Genomic DNA, 21,947 nt, shown 5'->3' on the forward strand with positions numbered 1-21,947 from the left:
AGGAGAACACAGCAGCGTCAAAGAAGATCCTCTTATGAAACGAATGCAGTCACTGAAGAGGTCATTACAACAGCTAAGTATGAACTACGTGTGTGCCGTGAGGTGCTGCTGTCTTCTCACCTGTGCAGGTGCTTGAAGAGAGCCTGCATTGTGTCGTGGTTTGGTTTTGGTAACTTCTTGATCAAGTCTTTGATTGAATTGACTCGCTGCTTGTAGTCGGAACATTCTAAGGCAGAGAAACAGGCAGCTGGTCAGCAGATGAACATGTTCTTAGCACCATCTGGTGGCCACAAACCAGGACGACAGGTGAGAGGATCCCGGTGGAGGTCCTGCTTTAAAGGGGACAAACCAAGTCACTCACTGATCGCGTTGACGAAGTCATTGAAGGACCCGTAGGAGAAGAGGGGCTCCGGAAGCTCCCTGAAGAACATCTTCAGAGCGCCAGTGGTGACGTGGATGTCCTCCCACTTGCTGTCATTCAGATCCACCTTCTCATCTGATGGAGGGAGGGAGGGAGGGCGTGTTATCAGGGTAAACTCATGTCAGATGTGAATCTTCTAGAAGCTGAACAGATGCAGGTGAACCCACGCTAGACGAGCCTGACTGTGCCAGTGCAAGTTTGGGTGATCTGTGTGCACGGGCGGAGGGCGGCCCGGCGGCCCGGCGGCCTGTGTGCACACAGCTGACGATTGTCCAGATATGCATCAAGCGATGTTGCAACTGTGATGACAGAGTTTTTACGCGTCTCGGCTCACTAGGCGTTAAACCGAGCGGTGAACCTCGAACCCTGCAGCCTCACCCCAAACACATCCTGGCACACGCGAGGCTCTAGACTAGAGTCAGGGGCGCTCAGGCGCAGAGGAGGGACTATGGTGCTGCGGCGAGGCGCCGAGCGTGAGTGCAGCGGCCGGTCAGCTGACTGGGGTCCTACCGTGGTTCACAGCGAAGCGCAGCTTCTGTATGACGGCCAGGTTCCCGCTCACTCTGTACAAACCGTCAACACTGAGACCTGCAGAGGGAAGAGGAGGCCACAGAGACACGGCGGTGAGTGTAGATGGGAGGATGTGACCTCTGACCTCTCACACTGCTGCAGTCAATGACGCTGAACAAAAAGAATCAATGCTCAAAGTCCATCTGCCCTTGTATTTGCAGCCATTGTCTTTTTGTTTGAGTAAATAATTTGTTCTGTGTGCCAGCAGATGTCGCGTCCTGTCAACCTGCGACTTTTCAGTGTCACTAGGTCGTGCACACAGAACCGCTGTTCTCCATCTGTGGGCCGGTCTGCGCGTCAGCGTGTTCCTGACTCGGAGAACATTCCTCCAGCCTGCATCCATAATCTCATTTGTTCTTTGTTGCTCTGTGAAAAGGTTACAGACTCCAGGGAGACGTCCACAGTGAGGCCTCTGTCTCTCACTGGCTGCTGCCAGCAGCGGCAGCCAGTGAGAGAATGGCTGATGGTTGATTTCACGCTCCTGCACTCTGCGGACGAAAATATTTGGGTCATAAACACACAGAACGTTCCTGAATCGTGGAGTGAGAATATTTTTGTTCAGCGTCAAATCTGAGAAACAAGTTACAACAAGCACGACGAACAAGAAGAGAAGAAGAACCTGCAGGTAATTGCAGGTGTGTGTGAGCGTTTGTGTGAGCGCGTTGAGATGCTCAGCACTGACACCCAGTGGTACACCAAGTTACTGCTACTGACATTCAGTCACCTGTTGAAGGTTTTCATTCGTTCATGCGGCCGTGTTGCGGAGGAGGAGGGGTTCCTCACGTCAGGTCTGGTTTCTAACCCCCTGATTCTGCTCGTGCTCCCCGCGGCCGTCGGGTTGATTCTGACTTCCTGTGTTTTCTTTCATTACTTCTATTCATCTTAAAAGCGCATCCTCCATCCACGAGGTTACCCGCCAGCGCTCCAGCCAGTTTTACCATGAAACTCAGTACACAGGAGCACTCAAATTTTAGGGGCCTGGCTTGACCGTCGGACACCATTTTGAATATCTGCTGTCCATTTATGCATTTCATTACTGAGATGTTTATATCAAAGCAGTTACTGATGAGCTCGTTAGTGAGAGCTGATTCTGATTGGTCGCCTGCCGTCTCATCAGGAGCAGGCAGGGTTAGAACCGATCTGACTTGTCCTTGAAACAAAGAAGGAACAAACTTCCGTCAGTGACCATGACGTCACAGCTGAATTAATAACTAGCCAGTTCCACTGTGTGCTGCAGGTTTTAGTCCTGAGGGATCAGAATGGACAGAGGAGGCAGGTGCCGGTTCTACCTGTGTTCTCCACATGGTCGATGCACATTTTGACAAAGTTGGGCACTGACGTGTTCTCCCGCTGGCACAGACTGGTCAGACTGCAGCCAAAGACCTGATCTGGGGAGAGAAACAGTCACATGGTCAGTGTCAGCAGGCCAGGGAGAGCCGGAGGTTCTGTGGTGGAGAACTGGTCCCGGCACGGCGCTGGTACCTTTGATGTAGCCTTTGTCCCTGACGGCCTGATACGTGGGTCGGCGTGTCAGGAACTTCTTCAGCTTCATCCTGGTCTTCTTCTGGTCTGATGAGTCCATGCTCACCGAGGTCTTCATCACTGAGGGCGACAGGCAGCAAATGAGCTTCTGTCTTTACTCTCTGGCTACTCAGCTGCTCTCAGCCGTCTCACCTCTGTTCTTCTTGGAGTCCCGCTGGTCTTTCTCCTTGTCCTGTTTCTCAGCTCCCGGGGACTCGGGCATGTCCTCCTCTATGGCCTCGTCCGACTCCCAGGCCTGGACAGAGGGGGACGCCATGGACTGAACCTCTTCACACCTTTTACTGACTGACTGGAGCTCTGGTGGAACTTCCCTACCGGCACCGGCACTAAGCTATGGATGCGCTGATGTTTCACTGCTGCTGCCTGCCAGCAGATGGATCACTAGCCTGCTAGCCTGCTAGCCCTAAGGCTACTACAGAAATCCACAGGTGAAGATGAATTGTCTGCAGCTAGCCTGAGTGGCTAGTCACATTTTCTTTTATCTATCGGGCTTGTTGAAGTTGCCACTCACTAGTCCTCACGAGTGCAGATAAAAGCTCAGATGTAACCCTGGTTTCTGTCATGGATGTGAAAGACCCACTCACGTGTGTGTTGATGGTCTCCGTCAGGGCCCGGTACCAGTCGTTGATGACACTGTCGATCTCTGACTGGATCAGCAGCTCAGTCCCTTGACGGGTCTTCAGCTGGGGGGGTCAAAAGGTCAAAGGTGAGCTGTATAAACTGGGTTTGACCAGAATGAGACCTTAAAACGTGGCGGTACCTCGATGACGTGCTTCTTGCTGGACTTGTCCTTGGACGCCCATTCCACCGAACCCCCCCGCAGGTCGACAGTGAACTCGGGTTTGGACTGGTTGCTGCCGAACTTCTGAAACAAAGCCTCGGTATGAGAGATGCTGGCAGATGTTGGTGGGACAGGAGTGTTTGGGGAATTAGAGATGTGTTGGAGTCAAAGACACTGAACCAGGCAGCGCAGGCAGGAGTTTAAGTAGAAAACACTGAGTATTCAGGATAAAAGGTCTTGCTAACAGTATTTGGTGGTCCTGGTAGGGGGGCCGGGTCTCCACCCTCCACACGGCCGCACAGCTTCACTGCTATCAAGCGTCAACAGATTCCTCCTCACTCAGAACCCAAGCTCTGAGGAGCAAATCTCCACCGCGCTGAGCCATCAAACTCCCAACAGTCTAATAAATCAACCACGAGGGGTTCTTACTTTCATGTTATGAAGCTGTGTGGAGTGGGAATGCCAAACCTTCGTCACATGATGTGAAATTTACATTTGTTGAGGCTGATTGTAATTAACTGATAAAAAGTAACATTCAGGGGCCGGTGGTGAGTCCTGGTTGCAGTAAAACCCAGCTCAACTCAGTATTTTGTTGTAAGACCAGGTTAGTTTTGTTATTAATGTCACGCATGCACACAGCATGAACACAACACAAAGCTGTTTACATTATTAACTGTCTGAAATATTCAGATGTCAGTCTAGCTACACGTTCCACCAGGAGTAAAGATTGTTTAAAAAATTCCTTCAATTTTCTTTCAAATTTAAATCAAGACACACACACGCACGCACGCACGCACACACACACACACACACACACACACACACACACGTCCAGCCAAAGCAGCATGGAGAGGAAGCGTGGAGGAAGCAGGAGCAGTGAGACGTGCAGAGAGGAGGGACATACAGCGGCGGCCTGCGCAGGCCGACAGTTCAGATAGGAGACGGCAGGGCGGGGCTTGACTGAGCGCTTCCAGGTGCTAAGAAGAGTGAGGAGCAGCTCTGGGATGGAGCCGCTGCGGTAATACGACTTCAGGAGGGAGGAGAGGAGAAAGCAACAAAGAGACGATGACACAATTCACAGCACAGGTGGAGATGAAGACTTCGCAGAATAAGGAGGAGATGAACGGATCGACACAAATAATAAAGCTCCCAAAGCTGGTGGAAACACAAGGGCTGATGGGATACGTACCCAGCTCGTGCTGGCGCCCTGACCCTTGGCAAAGAGCAGGGAGGAACCCTGCAGCACCGTCCACGATGACGTCCAGTTCTTCCTGCGTGTCACAATAAAGCGCTGAATTACAAATCAAAATATGGCCAAACGCAAGGTTCACATCACAGGAAGGGGCAGCGTTTGACGGCGTCTAAATACTAACTCTCGCGCGGCGCGGCGTGAACGTCGTTCCCTACAGACTGACATTTGCAGTCACAGTCACAACTCCATGCTGTAGCACGGCAACATCCAACTCACCTGACTTTCTTCCCGTTCTCGGTGATCTTGGTGACGTTGAGGACGCCACACTTCTCTGAGGGCTGTGGAGGAAGAACAGTGGTGGATAAGAACCAGAACACACACACACACACACACACACACACACACACACACACACACACACACACACACACTAGCTGAAGCTTGGGAAGCAAATGGGAGTGTGTTGCTGACTGATGTTCATGCACCGCCACGTCTCTGCTGGCAGGGAGGGCTTCGCCATGCATGAGGTGTGATGCTGTTAGAGGTGGATGAGGGAGGTGAGCAGGACGAGTGTGTTGGTATCTGGGTGGCAGCGGGACGATGAGTGCAATACTAACGGTCGAGGGGTGCTTAGGAGATGACGGGCAGGAGTCAGAGTCTGGAGGGCTCTGCTTGGGCGCTGGAGCACTCTCCTAGCAACAAGAGCACGACATGATGAGACTACAACTACCAAACTACCAAGCAACTACAATGAAGACAGTCGGAGTTTAGTGAGGAGCAGGGAATGATCGAGGGCCTCCTGCAGCAGAAGAAGAAGATTGGGTTGCAGGTTAGAGATTACAGGAGAGAGCAAGTTAGGGTTCGGATTGACGACCACATGCTTGTACATCTGAGTGAGTTGATTCAGTTCCATCAGAGCTGCTTTCCCCCTCCTTGTCTAACAGGATGAATCAGTGACACCCCACTTTGATTGCGACGATTCGTGATGGAATCAAACATAATATTCCTCCAGAATACACGGACCGTGAATCAGATCAGATTACGGGAGGATCAGAGGAGGTGAGGACGTGAGCGGTACCAACTTTATCACAGCAAAGAGACAGACGGAATCTCTTCTTGTGCGGGTCAGAAGCAAACCGCCAGATTTTGAAAGAGAACTGCAAGGAAGCCAGGAGAGCATTAGCTTCCCATCCCAGAACGAGAACGTGTGACTTCTCAGGTCTCACAGACACTTTAGATCTTCGTCAGAAACCAGTTCAACACTTGACAAACACACATGGGTGTCTGCCTCGTTCACACGGCAGCCTCCCCCGGTCGTCTCCCTGGAACGGGAGCCGGAGCAGAGGTCCTGGGCAATATCCCAACTCAGCACCCTGAAACATGACACGGAGGCTGCGGTGTGAACGACAGCCTGAGCAGGAAATCCAGCGGTGTCCAGAGCCTCCTTCCAGCTGTCAATCTTAACAGGTACCTGATCTACTTGCTGTTTTAAACTTCCCTCAAGAAGCATCTCTTCCCTCTCCCTCAGTGAAAAAGACAATCAAGAAAAAGTTTCCATGTTAAGTGTGATGTCATAAACATCTGGGTCACTCTATGTGATCATGATCATGTGATTCCTCTCCTAGGAACAAGTTTTAGAGCTGGATGAGAGACGCTCCTCTCCTCTCTGGTGCACCACACGGCCGACTGCTAGTTAGCTTCGCTGCGATAACGAGCGACCGCCAACGTCATCAAATACATCGTAATCTCAAGCGTCAGTCTGTGCCTGCTTAAACAGAACGAGCGTTGAGCTCCGCATTCATTCTCCACCTCTGGGGCCCACGCAGTTGCATGATGGAAACTGTAGGAGTCAGTGTTTGTGAAGCCTGACTGACAGCCTTCCCGTCTGGTGTCACCAGTCTGCGCTGTGAAGGGGAGCGACCCCACACCCCAATGTACTCTGAAGAACTGAGAGGAAGCAGGCCGACTGACAGCAACGCTCACAACCTCCAGCAATAAACGCTGCTGCCTTTCCGGCAGGTTCCTGACCACAGCAGAGATGCAGCCTCTTCCCTTGTTGACCTGACAGCGTTGTTAATGTTCCGGGATTAACTGGCCGTCAGGGAGACGCCGGACAGAGTAAACACCTTCGGCGGCAGCAGGAGTGAGTCTGTCTCCCTCAGGGTGGCACCTACCTTGTCATTGAGATCTAGGACGTAGGTGCTGTGTCTCCACTTGGTGAGGACGATGGGGTCCTGCTGCCTCCTCTCCAGACTCCGACTCTTGGGGACCTCTCCAGATTGAGGGGAGATGTTGTACTGCAGAGAAAGAGAGGGGGCGATAGAGAGACAGAGGTGAAGTTTAGACTTGTCGGAGCTCCTCAAAGACCCTCCGCTGTCGCCTCCTCTCCCCTACCTCTCTTTTTACCGTCCACAGCAGCATTGAAGAGAGCAGCTCTCTGTCTGCCGCCGTCAGCTGGCAGCTCCTCTGACAGCGTCCATGTCCTGGCTGATGTCCACTCACTCTGAGACTGAACGCTCTATTCTGGTCTGCTGTAAAGCCTCCAGATTATGAGGTAATGAGTGAGCCGAGAATAGTTGCCTCACCAGGGGGTTCAAGTAAGACACTAAGACCCCATGCCAGGAGGCGGAGCCACAGAAAAAGTGTCAGGTGATCAGCAGCGTTTGTTGATGAGCTCCAAAAACCATCAATGGAAACATCAGGACTGAACTCATGCAGGGTGATCCAGGGGCACGCCGTTTTTATTTAGCCAGTGATTTCAGTAATCTGATTACAACAGACAAAAGAAGCTTCATCTTTTTAAAAGCAGTCACCATGTGACCCACCTGGCATCTACATGACCTTTGATCAGAGTTGTTCAGCTGCACAGGCTGTGTGTGAGTGGTGGCGCAGAAAGTTCTCGCTCAGCTGACGAAGGCGTTTCTGGTGGGGGTTGATGATATCGCGTATCGGGATGTTTGCTACCTGGAACCTACAGGTGTGGCTCACTGTGAACGCCTGGACCCTTGAGAAGAACCAGACCTCAGTCATTCCACGCTGACTCAGCTGATCACACGATCAGTCAGACAGCCTCACCTGGCTACACCTGAGCTTCAACCTTCAGTCAAGCTGCCGCAGGAAACGGACGCACTGAAGGTCGAGTGTGCAGACTTTATAGTTTAACGTCAGCACTAACCGGTGCTGAGAGGAGCCATTTTCACTCTGTAAATCGATCCAGGATCGATGTTAAGGGGGTGTGGCACTGAAGCCATGACGGCTCATCTCACCTTGGGCAACTCCCACTCGGACCTGGATCCATCAGCACTGTAGTAGTAGGGCCGGCCTTGTTCATCCACGTGTTTGATCCACTGCAAACACAGAGACCAGTCAAGGCCCAGGAAACTTAAAACGGCATTTGAACAACACAAAGCAGCAAAGTCCAGTCACTGAAACTGTCCCTGAAAAGCAGCACTGCACCTTCTCCTGAGTGTACTCAGAGACGTAGAGTGTGTGTCCGTGCTCGTCCAGCTCCTCCGACCAGCCTCTAGGGGGCGATCCGTACTGGCTGTCCGACTGACTGGAGTGGGTGCTGTGGCAGTTCTCCTCTGACGACGCCGGCTGCGGAGGGAAGGAGGAGCTTTAGGACTCAACTTTAGAGAACAACACGAGCATGCCGGGGACCCGTCAGGGACGTCTGACGCGGTCTCTGGCTTGGACACGCGTCGCTCCAGACAGAAGAGCTGTGCATGAGTGTCATGTTTCTATGACAACATTGCCTCAACGTGTTTGACGGAGCAGCACGGCTCCTTTGCTTTTAATCACCTATTTGTTACTTCTATTTGAGTTTTCTTTTCTTCCCAGGCAGCGACACGATGACGCACGTGTTCATTCTTTCTATGAATGACGGCGAAGTCCTGCTGTCACTCGTCAGTCTGAGAGCTGCAGCGCGACGATGATGACGAGGAGGACGAGGAGGGGGAGGGTGTGTGAGTGACACAAGGCCTGTTGGAGCGTCAACAGCAACATTAACAATCTGGGTTTTCTCTCTACTACTGACATCATCAGATCTGTCAAGAACAAGCTTCTCCCTCACTGTCACGGTAACCAGGGTGACCCCCCCCCCGACAACCACATATATACTCAAATACCATGTGAATGGCTGCCTGAACATGAGCAACAGAAATAACACTGCTGCTTTTCTAAATAGTCCAGAGCTTAGTAGTGAGAAGCAGAGCACATATGACCCCTCCTCGTTAGCAACGATGCTAACGCTAAGAACAGAAGTATGTGGGTTTGTGTGGAGCTGCTCAAGATGGCATTAGAATGTCACTGTCACAGCCACTGATGCCACGCCCTTCACTGTGCTCGGAGACAAACATCGTCATGGTTACGCTGCGCTGGCGTGATCTCACTGCAGCACAAAAAGCTACACTAAGGTTCCCATCCTCACAACAGATTAGAGCCAGAGTTCAACGTAACAAAGTCTGTTTTCTTTGTGGAAAGAATTTCGATCACTTTAAGACTTTGTGTTTGCTAATTGTGCTGTGACGCTTGGCAGCCGGTTAGCTTAGCTTCAAACTGTAGAACAGCTAGCTGAAGGTAAACTGGTTCAACTCAGAGATTTAGAACATGAGCTTTCTTTTATTTTTGTTGCATGTCAGTTGATTAGTGAGCAATTTTCAAAGTTGAAGAGAATCATTAATAAATGAACAGAACTTTTACTGCGGCCACTCATCCACCACAACCATGGAGTTCACGGCTGCTCTGGTATGATGGGATGTTTAGTGTGTGACGAGCCCTCCCTCCTCCACCTGACATAGTACTGTAATACACTATATCACCACAAGAGGGCACCGTTGCCCATTAATCTTGCAACCAGACAAAACTGCAACCAGACAGGAAACCAGAACTTCCTCAAATCAAAGGCTGCTTCTGTGCCTTCAGTAACCAGCATGTTGGTTTTGGGTCTATTGAAGTCGAGCGTCACAAGCGCACAGACCCACTGAGTCACTTCCAGGCTGGTTGTCTTCCTCATCCTGGCGCGTACTCTTCCTCACATACCAACTAGACTAATGTGTTTCAGGTATTAATCAAGGACAAAGTCACATGACAGCCTGCTGACTTGTCCAGGTGTAAACAGCTAGAAAACCTTCCTCACCTCACTCTCTGCTGTGCCTTGGCTGTCCCCCCGGATGCTGCTGGTGCTGCCGCTGGTGTCCCGGGTACGCGGCGGTTTCCAGGTGCGCTCTCCGGTGGCCCGGTTGTAGTAGAAATGCCTCCCGCTCAGGTCTTTGTGGGTCTCCCAGTCCCCCAGGATATGGAGAGGAGAGCTGGAGGGGACAGGTGGCAGGCTGGACTGGGAGATCTTAAGCTCCTGGAGGTTGGTGTAGACCGGTGAGTCGGACCGGCCTTGACCTGTGGGTGAGGTTGTCTGGAGGAGGACAGAGAGACGAGGTCAGATCTGTACTTCTGCAAGGTAAGATCCTCCTCCTCGATATCGCCTGTCGTCTCCCGTTACTCCGACCCTCTAATACGCCTACAGGTTCAGCTGGTCATGAACAGACCGGCCCCCTCTGTCCACAGGTATAAAGGTGAAGGATGAGCACTTAAGATGAAGGTATGAACACATGAATGCTGGTGTTCACGTGTTAAGATCAATCATCTCCTTTCAGCACAGCAGGGGTGGCAGTTGAGGGTCTGTGCCGTCTCTAGGAGGTACCAGGAATGACACCCAGGACAGGAAGTCAACAGTGGATCCATCTGAGGCACCTGAGTCAGACTCAGCTGGTGCTACTGTGACCAGGACCGGACCAGAGAGCCCCAGCTGTAGACTGGGATCTCGGGCGATTAGAACATCTGGTGACGCAGCATTCAGTCACACGTGTCCAGTACTGAGAGGTCTGCTAGCAAACACGACTGACGGGCCGGCTCTTATTCTACTCAGCGGGCCTTGATGATGCTGCTTCTACCCGCTGCACCGCAGGAACTACACTCACACCGACGTATTAATAGAATGTGATGGTGAACACGGCCTCTAATAGAGCGTGTAAATGCAGACACACTACAAACATGTTTGAGGCTCAGAATCCTGGCAGCGTCCGAAGGTCACTGCGCAGCAGCCAGGAAGCAGCGTTACCATGGCTACAGCTCAGCCGATTCAAGGTTCTTCTGAATGCTTCTGTAAAATAATTTGGGGATTTTGGAGCGACGCTGAGTCTCTGAGGCTGATGCCAAAAATTCCAAGTTAGACATCAGAGCATATGCCGGCGCCACGGCGCTCCCACTCGTCACTGGCGAGCAACGGTGCTGGGTCTGAACTGTTTTCAGGAGGCAGATGGGACTTCCTGCTGCTCCTGGAATAACAGGAATATTTGTCACGTGAATTATCATTTAATATCCTGCACCCGTGCAGGAGCCGGGGAAGCTTTCAGAGGCTTCTGGCTGTTTACAGTTAGTCGCAGGCATTGTTTCTGTGACACCAGGCGGGCTGAGACGAGCTGAGGCGAGCTGGTCTGGCTGAGGCGAGCTGGTCTGGCTGAGGAGAGCTGGTCTGGCTGAGACGAGCTGGTCTGGCTGAGGCGGGCTGAAGCGCGCTGGTTTGGATGAACTCCTGTTGAGGCGCATCACCCCAAACCTGCATGCAGCCGCCTGCTGCAGCTCCAATTAGGGCTGTCATGAAACTGAATGCAGACAATCAAGTGAAGTCACTCAGGCAAGACGAACTGTAAGGCTTCTGATAAAGAAGAATTTCACAGACAAAATCTAAACCAAAATATTTACCACCGTCATTCAGGACATTAATTATCAGTCGACTGCTGACAAGTCAGTGATTTAAGCTCATTGGTTTTGTTCAAGCAGTTTCTAGCGTGTCAGGAGGTGCGACAGTGAGTCAGGCACGTCGAGGACGACTTTTGAGAGACGGAGCAGAGGAACAGACATCCAAAACTACAGACCCTGACTTCTATCCAAACACGGATGAATCAAGTCACCACAGGAAGAGAGGCAGCAGCTCGGTGAAGGTCTCAGGACTGCAGCCGTAGGGGGTTCAGCTCTGGTTACGACTCGCTATTCATGTTATGACGTTCTAACATACGCCGTAACACCAGAGGTGAAACCACACGGCTTCACTGTGGGTTTCTGTTGTGACTCACACGTGACAGATCACTTTAAATGTGAACCAGCATAGAAACACAACACAAGCGTTTGTGCTGAGCTGTAGTCAAAATAGTACGACTATAAAATATGAGGGAAATAAAGCAGGTTCATGTGAACTTGTGGTTGAGGTTGATACTGTTTTTCCATTAATGTTGCAGCACTAATTCACAACACACACACACACACACACAACTGATGAATTCCTTTTCAAAGGAGTCTAAGGAAAACAAGCTGCAGGTCCCCTGACGGCCTCGCAGCAGCAGATAATCACGGCTAAATGCAGTGAGCAGGACGCTTTGCTCTCGCTATCTGAGCTTGTGCCTGTCAGTCGTCACTGACACTCCGGCTGCACCACCTGCCGGTGTAAACCAGCGCACCCATCAGGCCTGCGTCAACAGAAACTCAGGTGCTGCTGAGTTAAAGCCTTGAAACTAATGTTATAAAGAGGAGAGATGACTACCACATCTCTGAAACTGAGCAGCGAGCTTGAAATAGAAGCGATGTCAGGAGACAACGGGTGCCCTCTTCAGTAAAACGGACCGTTCTGCATCTGAAGGGAAGAGCGGCCTTACGCAACGCACCATCTGCCGTCGGGTCTGAATGTTGAGCTGATTGAACTGATGTCCAACTGAGTCGGACGGACAAACGCTGGCTCATGAAGCTAGCTGCACTCCAGTGGAACAGTTACAAAGCAGCAGAGGTCTGCCAGGGTCAGATGGAATCTTCTCAAACAATAAAAGACACCAGGAAATGAATCACCATGGGATGTCCATCTGTTGCTGGTCTAAATTAGTTTGACTCTGCAAACATTGGGGGAAAATATCACTGCTGATACTCAGAAGAAAGTCTCCGTGCCTTCACCTTGAGTCCAGGGCTGCACACAAACACCTCGTCGTCATCCTCCCTGGCTCTCCCGTAACCTCTCAGTGGCTTATATGAACGTCGCATGGCGATGCACGGCACCCGCGGCCCTCCTGCACACACTAACCGTCTCTGTGGCTGCCTGACAGAGTAGATGAAGGTAAGAGGAAGTTGTAGATGGTGACTGTGACAGAGGTTAGGAGGAAGAGGATCTTCCTACCTCTCAGACGCACAAATGCCAAGTACAAACTGCTCTGACACAACAGGAAGTGCTGAAAGTCAGATCTTCCTCTACCAGAGTGAGTGTGACTTCAAGTGGGCACTGACAGACGTGTTGACAGACGAACGGCTGTTCCGGAGTGTTCCACCTGAGGTCAGGCTCTATATTTACCCTCAGTGCTGCTGCAGGGAGCATAACACCACTGATCACTGCTGATGCACAAGCGCTTCAGCCTGGATAATCAAGATGACGCAGCAGGAAATCAAGATGCTCAACAATGACAAGCTGGTGCTGCTGAGATGAAGAAATAAATGAGCTATAACACACACACACACACACACACACACACGTTGGTCTGAGGGTCTGTCAGCATCGCTGGTCTGGTCCAATCAAACTTTGCAGAAAATAAACATCCTTGTTCCAGAATCTCACATGAGAATTGTAAAGAACGCTGAACTGTCCAGGTTCTGTTGTTGGACTTTAACCTGGAACGTAAACATCTGTTGAGTTGAGTTTGAAGGAAGGACTGAAAGCACACGGTGATAAACGCTCACCGAGGAAATTCACGCTGCACATGACGACATCAGCTGGTTACATCTCTAGGTTTTCAGACCAAGTGAGACACAGCGTGACGACCCTCTGCTTCATCTGCCCGTCCAACACGCTCAAACATCTTTCAATTACAATGACAGATTCAATGAAAAGGGAGAAAAAACGAGGAGAACGTTCACTTCAGCTCCCCACGCTGATGCTGACCACACTGCTTTTGATCCGGCAGTGAATGAGCAACAAATAACTTCAGCCTCCTCCAACAACAACCTCTAATTTCATGCTTCTCTTCTGCACGTTACTGTGATGCAACAGGATTCAAAAATATATTCAACAGATCGAATTCAAACTCAGACATCCTAAAACGAAAGGCAACACCACCACTGAGTGTCTGAGGGAGGGGGCCCTTCCAGAGCGCCTCCATCCATCCCTGGACCTTCCTGAGACTCCTCCAGTTTGATGGAGGTGCATTTAACACTTGTGTATGATAAAAAAAAAAAACCTGACAGATGACGTTGGCCAAAAGGATTTATCAACTCACGTCACTGAGGCGCACGAGGGCTGATGACCAGCCTCGTCTGGACTGAGGGAGATGTGGCAGAGGGCTGGGAGGCAGGAGATCCAGACCCGGGGTTTCTGACAGGTAATTAAATCTGGAGAGGACTCACGGGGGAGGGAGGGATCGCTCGTACAGCTTGGAGGGAGAGAGGTGTAAATGAGGGATGGATGGAGTGAGCGAGATAAAGGGCAGGAGGTGGGGGGAGTGCTGCTGAATACTGAGCAGTCGTCACAGCAGCAGCGTGTCTGCACGGCCATGATAAATGAGACTACCGGCTGGTAGAGTACAGAATCTACACAAACTACATTAGGAAGCATCGCACAGCCTGGAGAGAGAGCAGGCCACCGCTGCAGATGAAGACTGATCCGGCTCGGACGCAGGATGACGGACACGCAGAGCGCGAGACAGGGATGAGAGGAGGCCAGCTAATGGAGCTCAGAGAGCTTCTGCATCACAGTTCCTGCAGTTGCTGTATTTATTACCACGTTGAGAGGAACGCTGTGCTCCTGCGTCATGCAGCCTCAGGAGTCCCACCGTGTCTGTGCAATCACCAGCGCACCGGACCTCTCAGGGCGCTGCAAATGAAACCATAAATTACTCTGTGTGGAGAGATGTGTGCGGGTCAGGGCGAGGGCAGCAGGGACCGGGCTTACACTGCCTGACCACTAGGTGTCTCTCTGGAGTTGGGATGGAGGTCTTGGAGCAGGTAGGCTGAGTCTCCATCAAATCTATCTGGCCATGAGGAGGGTAGTGTGAGGGGGAGAGGCTTCCAGAGACAATCACATGGCATGCCACTCTTCTGCATCGCCATGCTGCACTCTGAGAAGTATTTGTGCAGCCGTTCGTGCGCGCGTGCGTACACACACACACACACACACACACACACACACACACACACTAGTGCACAGCAGGATGCAGCCGCACTGCTGCAGTGTACTCAGACTTCTGCCGATGCCAGGATGTTACAGAGGAAGAAAGTAGATCAGTTCTCTTTACTGCCTCACCTTTGACCGGCTTCCAGTCAGAACAGAATAAAACATCTTACAACTTCCCACCATCACCAAACGGCTCAGTCGCTCCCATGCCAAGTGTGAGAGTTCTCCAGGGTTCAGTCCAGAGGGAGGTGGTTCCCAACCGCCACCGCCAGCTTAGCGTCCTCCTGGTGCTTTACTGTGTGACGAGCTGCACGAACAGGGACGATGGTGAATGTTGCGTGTGTTTCTTCTCTAATAATTCATGGTGTTTGACTCAACTGCTGACAGAAGAAGCCACAGAAGCACTTGTGTGAAGAGGGGAAGCCCCGCCTTCTGCCACCCCTCACCTTCAAACTGGTGCTGTGAGCAGCTGCGATTGTCAGCTTGAAGAGTTAAACGCTGCTGCATCCCCCTCCTCCTAAACCGTCTGACACCGCTACAACCGTGTTGCACTGATCTGTTTATTTTAGTGAGGCCACAGCAACCACACAAAGGCAGAGGATGGGAGGCACAACCCCCCCACCCCCACCCCCTGGACTCCTACCACCTCCAAAGCACCCTTGATGTTATGTTGGGTTTTAATGCCAATGTGTTCTACCAGTTACCCCACTGATTCATCCACTGAATACTTGCGCTTCAGTACAGAGCAGCAGTAACGATACCAGAGGAGCGATGATCGGATGTTGGAATCCCAGCTCACTGCTGCTGTTCGCTGGAGCAAAGCTCTCAACAGCACAACAGAAAGAACAGCAGACAGTGGCGCTGCTGTTCGGTTCCCGTTTCACATGTGCCAACGCAAGGCAAGTCTGTCCAGTAGAAAACAGCCCATCAGCTGACAGTGTCACATGACCCCACAAACAAGTGCGCAGGGCAACACTGAGATCAAACCTCACCAGGATTTGAAAGCTTGAGCTGAGTCAGGAGCTGCTTTGAGTTCTGTAGGTTCATTGAGAGTCTGGACTCCCATTCTAGACTCCAGAGATCCATTAACATCAAACCCTCAATCAAGGGAACACACATGAATATCAGTCTGGTAGTTTTTGCCGGATCCTGCAACAAATGCTAGTATTAGCATCAGCAAAGATTCAACTAAGAATCAGACTGGAACTGAAACCCTGACACATTTCCAGCACAGCAACCAGGGTCAACTACCAGTTCTAGCTCCAACAGCTGCCGCCTGCAGTCCGTGTCTACGTGTGTGTTCGTGTTCTTTCCTCTCGCTAAGGTGATGTGAAGGCCGCAGCACGTTAAACAGCAGAGATGTTCGCTGATTATGTTTCCATGATCTTCTCTCCGGGTCCCGCCGCAGCGCCGGTGCACTCACCCTGTCACTGCGTGACATCGTGCGATTGTGTAATTAAATTAGAAGAAAGCAGGTTAAAGGAAGTGTGGTGGGGTGGCTGAGAGGTGGCATGGTGGCTCAGGGATTCGTGACCACAGAGACGCCCCGCCGATGTGGCGGCTGTGCTAAGGTTAGAGGGGAGGGTGGGGGTGCACCCCCTCCAGCCGATGCATCCATCCACTTGGCTCCGTCTGTTCTTTTGTCCTCAGTCCTCTCATCTTTCTCCGCTGACCTCTTCCCGCCTCCTTCTGTTTCCTCTCTCTACAAACACAATGTCTCTGCTCTTCCCTCCACTGCATCTTGTGATACTCCTAGGTCTTGTTGACTATTTTCTAGCTCTTCTCCTTTGCTCGGCCAACGCCCAGCCGCCCCCCGCCCCTTCCCTCCAGGAGCCATGATGCTGTTGATGAGAGGTGTGTCATATGGCCGGATGAACCTCTATTTCCACCTCACTGAGCGCCAGTCACACCGCGTTGGCTCGTTCCTCCATCATCATGTCTGTGGCATTTTGCGAGCTCGCCCCTCCAACCCTCCTCTGACACAGAAACATATCAACATGCACCAGCTCACCAAAGGATGCATAGCAACCAGCTACAGCTTCGCACTGCAGTTGGCGTTACAGCTTGGGAGGGGGCAAATATTGACTTCCCTCACAAACGCAACCTCAAGCATCCACATACACAGGTCAGCAAAACACGGCCGGCGTTTGTGAGTGTGAAGTGGAAAAGCTGTGAAAAACAGCGGCATGAAAGTGCGTCAGCATCTTTTCACTCTGCACCATCAGGATGACTTTCATTACTCGGATCCGAGGATTCAACCAAGCTCGCAACTTGACGGAGATGTAAGCAATTAACCTTTTGGTCTGAAGCTGATAACACTCACACAGTGTCAATGGACACACACCCTGGGAATGATAAACCTCGGCTGGGTGGAGAATTCCCACTGCTGCTGCTGCTTGGATACTGCACACAGAGAAACCTCCAGGCTGAAGAAAAGGGCACAGCACGGTTTAATCGTGTTAAAACAAGCTGCAAATTAGAGCTCGTCGTGTTTTGGTTTTAACATTTCAGATGTATGCCAAATGCTTTTATACATTCAGAATCGTTGAAACAGCATCTCTGCTGTGTTCGTGTCTTCTGTTCTGTGCTGAAATGTTGATGAGTGAGGGAGGGGATGGATTTTGAGGACAGGGGAAGCCTGCAGCCTCGTTCAGTCTCATGTGCATATGGGACGCTGTCGTTGGCCAAGAACCAGTCTGCAGCACTGAGGCGGAGGATTCTACTGTAGGAGCGAGCTAAACTAGAGCGAGAGAATCAAACAATTCATATCTGGGACAAGACGTCCATGGTTATTTTAGAGGCACCCAGAGGATCACAGGGTTTGGCTTCTATTTGAGGCGAAACTTGAGTTGGAGCACGAAACCAAACGCCAGCGAGCCACAATCAGACTGACATCCCCTTTTTAGTCTCATTCCTCTCTTTAAAGCACATGGAGAGATAGGGTGTTTAAGAATGTGTGTGTGTGTGTGTGTGTGTGTGTGTGTGCGCGCTCCAGGTGAAGGGGCGCGCGTCTCAAAGAGCAGCAGGTCTGAGTGGTGGAGGAGCTTATAGCTGCTGGTGTGTGCGATGACGCATGAACCTGGAGAGCATGATTTTGCCTTTGTTGCACAGTCAGTGTGCTTCAGAACATCTATTTAACACACACACACACACACACAAATGCAGGGAAAGACTGAAATAGGGAGTGTGTGGGGGACATCATGAAGACAAAGACAAAAATGCAGAGACTCTGGTTCTCATCTCTGGGTGGAGTCAAGAGCTGCAGTCCTGATGGAGGAGCCCTGATGGAGGAGTCCTGATGGAGGAGCCCTGATGCAGGAGCCCTGATGCAGGAGCCCTGATGCAGGAGCCCTGATGGAGGAGCCCTGATGGAGGAGTCCTGATGGAGGAGCCCTGATGCAGGAGCCCTGATGCAGGAGCCCTGATGGAGGAGCCCTGATGGAGGAGTCCTGATGCAGGAGCCCTGATGCAGGAGCCCTGATGGAGGAGCCCTGATGGAGGAGTCCTGATGCAGGAGCCCTGATGCAGGAGCCCTGATGCAGGAGCCCTGATGGAGGAGCCCTGATGGAGGAGTCCTGATGCAGGAGCCCTGATGCAGGAGCCCTGATGGAGGAGTCCTGATGGAGGAGCCCTGATGCAGGAGCCCTGATGGAGGAGCCCTGATGGAGGAGTCCTGATGCAGGAGTCCTGATGCAGGAGCCCTGATGCAGGAGCCCTGATGGAGGAGTCCTGATGGAGGAGTCCTGATGCAGGAGCCCTGATGGAGGAGCCCTGATGCAGGAGCCCTGATGGAGGAGCCCTGATGGAGGAGCCCTGATGCAGGAGCCCTGATGCAGGAGCCCTGATGGAGGAGCCCTGATGGAGGAGCCCTGATGGAGGAGTCCTGGCTGACCTCCATGACTCATTCTCAGAGGCTCTATTGCTGAAACTTGCAGCCACTGAGTTTCCTCCCACTGCAGAGTGAACACTGAACTCTACACAGAGGCCTCCAACAGGCTGTTTCCAGGTCGGTTTTCTGCAGCAGTTTAAAGAGGCAACCTAAGCGACAGAGCCGTGTCCAGCTGGCGTCTGGTCCCCCTGCTAAGAACAGAACAGAGCAGCGGGCGCAGTATTTTAAGAGCTCTCCAACTCTGTTTATTCTGTTATTTCTCACTATTTCCTGCAGGCTGAAATCCAAGCTGAGACAGCAGCGTTCCTCCATCGCTGACAGCTGACAGCTAAGCCCCAGTTAATGACTAATCCTGACCTAATGCCTGCAGCGTGATTGGTCGGAGCTAATTACAGCAGCTCCCTCCCCGTTGTGCTGATTTGCTGGACGGATGTCGGGGAGGAGAAGGGGCTGAGTTGGCTAATCAATCAAAGCAGCAACTATGTTGATGATCGATTGATTATGTCAAGTGACACACTGAAACATTGTCCATGGGACTATTTGACACCGTATAAACTCCTAGTTGGATGAATTCATAGTTAGAATATCAATCTGGGGGTGGACAGATTCATCACGTCAAGAACGAACAGATCTGAATCCGATTATATCAACCAATCTGAGTGGGTCAGGTACTGAACTACGTCAGCGCCCAGGTGGATCCCAGAGGACACGCGGTCACCTCAGATCATGAGATGCATCATAAACATAAGACTGAATAAGTGGATGTAGCAACAGCGGCGCCACCTGCTGCTTCAGGGACTCTCCTTTACCCAGTTTAAGTTTCAGGGTTTAGTGGAAGCACGTGTGACCATATTTGGACAGAAGCCTCAATCCTGGTTCAGTGCAGTTGCCCTGAAGAGTGCCAGGCTAATCATCTACTGCAGGACTGAAATACTTCATGTAGAATGGCACCCATTTGGCCTTCAGCAAATATCGCACCTGCTGTGTTTTGGGTATTAGAGGGACCATAACGGTGATGGCGGTCCCTCTTGTTCATTAGGAGTATTAAGAACGGTTCCGTCCCAGGCCGGATCAAGACCCGGGCCTCTAAAGCGCAGGAGAATTATTGCAGCTCTATTAACAGCAGCTGTGTGTGTTTCAGCTCACAGCGAGGTTTAATAGAGTTAGAGCAGCAGCGCCTCAGACTGGATACATGTTTTACACCTTCCTCCATAAACTGCCAGGCAAGAAGAAGTACAGCCCAAAAGCACATAATGACTGTGTCATCAGACGCAGAGGGAGCTCATTACTCTCTGGAATCAGCTCATAGTGGCTAATGATTTACTCCCGTATCTCTGTGTGGAGCAGCTGGCTGGAGAACATGGAACACTTAATATTCCCTCAAATGTATCCAGCTAATCTGCTCCGTTTATGTGGAATCACACAGTGTCAGAGGGTTTCTGGGGGCTGGAGGAGAGACTTCCATCTGCTCTTCAACTGAAACGCCGCAGCCTCTTTTAAACAGGACGATAACGGGCAGTCATTAGTCGACAAAGCAGGGTTCTTAACGCTCGCCCGCTAGCCGGTGGCTAGTCTTGACAGCCACAGGTGAGTCCCTACAGCAGGTCCAAGTGGCTGGTGCACATTTTTCTGAGTAAATCGTTATTTTCTGACTACATTTTGAGCAAACTTAACCTTCACACCATTTCCAAGGAATTCAAAACCTCCCGCCCCCTTCCACCCATGTGAGATTTTGAAGTACGCGTAGCAGACGACCTGCCAGGAAATCTGTTACAGGTGAGAAGCTCCAAGAATCAGTTAATAACAGCAACAATTACAGAAGGAACAATACGTTTGACAGACTCAGAGGTCTGGACTGAGATGAGCTGCACTCCACTCGTTGCTCATGCATGGCAGGACCCACATACGTAGACTGCTAGCCTCTACTAGCATCGCAAGCGCGGATACATGCAGTTGCAATCATGAATATCAAAATGTAAATTACTGAACATTTAAACTATACTGTGTAAAGTAACACACAGCAGACTAGTGCAGAATGCAGTTAAGGTGTAACCTTCCAGAGTATTTATACTCACCGAAGAGTAAAAAAACTATGAGTAGTAACGGATACTGCAACACCTCAAGATGCAACAATGAGCTTTATCTTGGTCACTTCATTGTATTCTAATCTTCTAGAGACCAAAGAACGGATGGAACAACCAGGAGAACAACTGTAGAATAAGGAACAGATCTGGTAGCCGCAGCCACGCTACAGGAGCAATATTGACTCAACCTCCAGACGCTGGATCCCGACTGCCCTCCAGGGAACACGCGGTCACATGCCTGATCTGCTGGGAAATGTTGCTCGTTAACTGGTGCACTTCCACAATCCATAGTGATCCAAACAGTACTCACAATACTGACTGTGGTACCAGTACAAACATAAATATTCTGGCAATATCTATACTGCATTAAATTGTGTTGATATCATTGTGAGTTCTGACTTCTCGCCCTGGTGGCCAGAGCGCGACCCCGCGGTCACTTCCCCTCTGCAGCACAACAGAGCTGAATCACTCAGCTGCCCAGTTCGTCCAGTCTGGTGCCTGAACACACCAGTGAGGAGAGGAGAGACGGACGCCCACAGACCTCACTTCACATATCGCCCACACACTCAAACACACATTCAGCACACGCCTGGCATAATCAACCAGAGCAAAAACACTCATCGGTGATTCCTCTGTGTGTGTGTGTGTGTGTGTGTGTGTGTGTGCGCGCGTGCTAATTTTCAAGATCCAATTAATCAGGTTCCAGTGAATCCCAAACAACAGGAAGACCATAACAGGATGTGTCATTTAGCAGTGTGATGATTACATTCAGGTTTCTGAGCCAAACCTCCGGCTTCCAAAGCTGCAATCAGTCAACAATGAACCACCAGATTAAAAAGCCAATAATCCAGACGGATGAATTACACCAGAATCATTACAGAACAGGACCTGTTGTCGTAACTGCGGCCGTGTGAGGCCTGTAATGTACAAATGTCAAGGGACTTGCAGCACAGCTGAGATGTCACCGTGTCAGGTAACGTGTGCTGATACCTCGCTGATTACAGACGTGATCGAACCGTGTGGGGACGCTCACGTGCTCTTTCAGGTCGCTCCAACAGTCCGATCGTTACTTTCTGAATCAGCGGAGAAGTGGTGTCTTTGATTTTGGAGGATATTCTTTTTATCTGCAATAGTAATTCAGATTCAATAATAGACAGGAACCTCTCAGTAAAATCAAACACCAATCCCCTCCCTACAGGTTGGTGTGTGTGCGTGTGTGTGTGTGTGTGTGAGAGAGAGAGAGATAGACAGTGAGGGATACAAAGGCTCT

At 51.0% G+C, this 21,947-nt stretch overlaps 1 protein-coding gene and 1 long non-coding RNA gene across 6 annotated transcripts in view; one reads left to right on the top strand and one right to left on the bottom strand.

Moving 5' to 3' along the window:
• The window catches only part of arhgap12b (Rho GTPase activating protein 12b), a 49,170-nt gene that overhangs the window by 3,302 nt on the left and 23,921 nt on the right, over positions 1–21,947 (bottom strand). The window contains exons 3-18 of one of the 5 annotated variants that reach the window (XM_086190945.1): positions 9,644–9,916; positions 7,963–8,103; positions 7,773–7,853; positions 6,681–6,803; positions 5,124–5,198; positions 4,783–4,844; positions 4,504–4,585; positions 4,219–4,341; positions 3,294–3,398; positions 3,118–3,216; positions 2,666–2,768; positions 2,474–2,593; positions 2,281–2,379; positions 932–1,009; positions 362–496; positions 121–226 (exon numbers count right to left, since the gene is read on the bottom strand). In XM_086190945.1, coding sequence (XP_086047071.1) covers positions 121–226; positions 362–496; positions 932–1,009; positions 2,281–2,379; positions 2,474–2,593; positions 2,666–2,768; positions 3,118–3,216; positions 3,294–3,398; positions 4,219–4,341; positions 4,504–4,585; positions 4,783–4,844; positions 5,124–5,198; positions 6,681–6,803; positions 7,773–7,853; positions 7,963–8,103; positions 9,644–9,916 — 1,805 coding nt within the window. The remainder of the gene's footprint in view (positions 1–120; positions 227–361; positions 497–931; positions 1,010–2,280; positions 2,380–2,473; positions 2,594–2,665; positions 2,769–3,117; positions 3,217–3,293; positions 3,399–4,218; positions 4,342–4,503; positions 4,586–4,782; positions 4,845–5,123; positions 5,199–6,680; positions 6,804–7,772; positions 7,854–7,962; positions 8,104–9,643; positions 9,917–21,947) is intronic. The other 4 variants (XM_086190942.1, XM_086190941.1, XM_086190944.1 and 1 more) reach the window with 4 other exon arrangements.
• LOC147242030 (uncharacterized) lies at positions 19,950–20,896 on the top strand. The gene is made up of 3 exons (XR_015110831.1): positions 19,950–20,180; positions 20,286–20,369; positions 20,769–20,896. It is a non-coding gene; the product is annotated as an uncharacterized LOC147242030 (long non-coding RNA).

Source organism: Aulostomus chinensis, chromosome 21 (assembly GCF_037954235.1).
Source record: "Aulostomus chinensis isolate RoL2024-O1b breed Wild chromosome 21, RoL_Achi_v1.0, whole genome shotgun sequence".
NCBI lineage: Eukaryota > Metazoa > Chordata > Actinopteri > Syngnathiformes > Aulostomidae > Aulostomus > Aulostomus chinensis.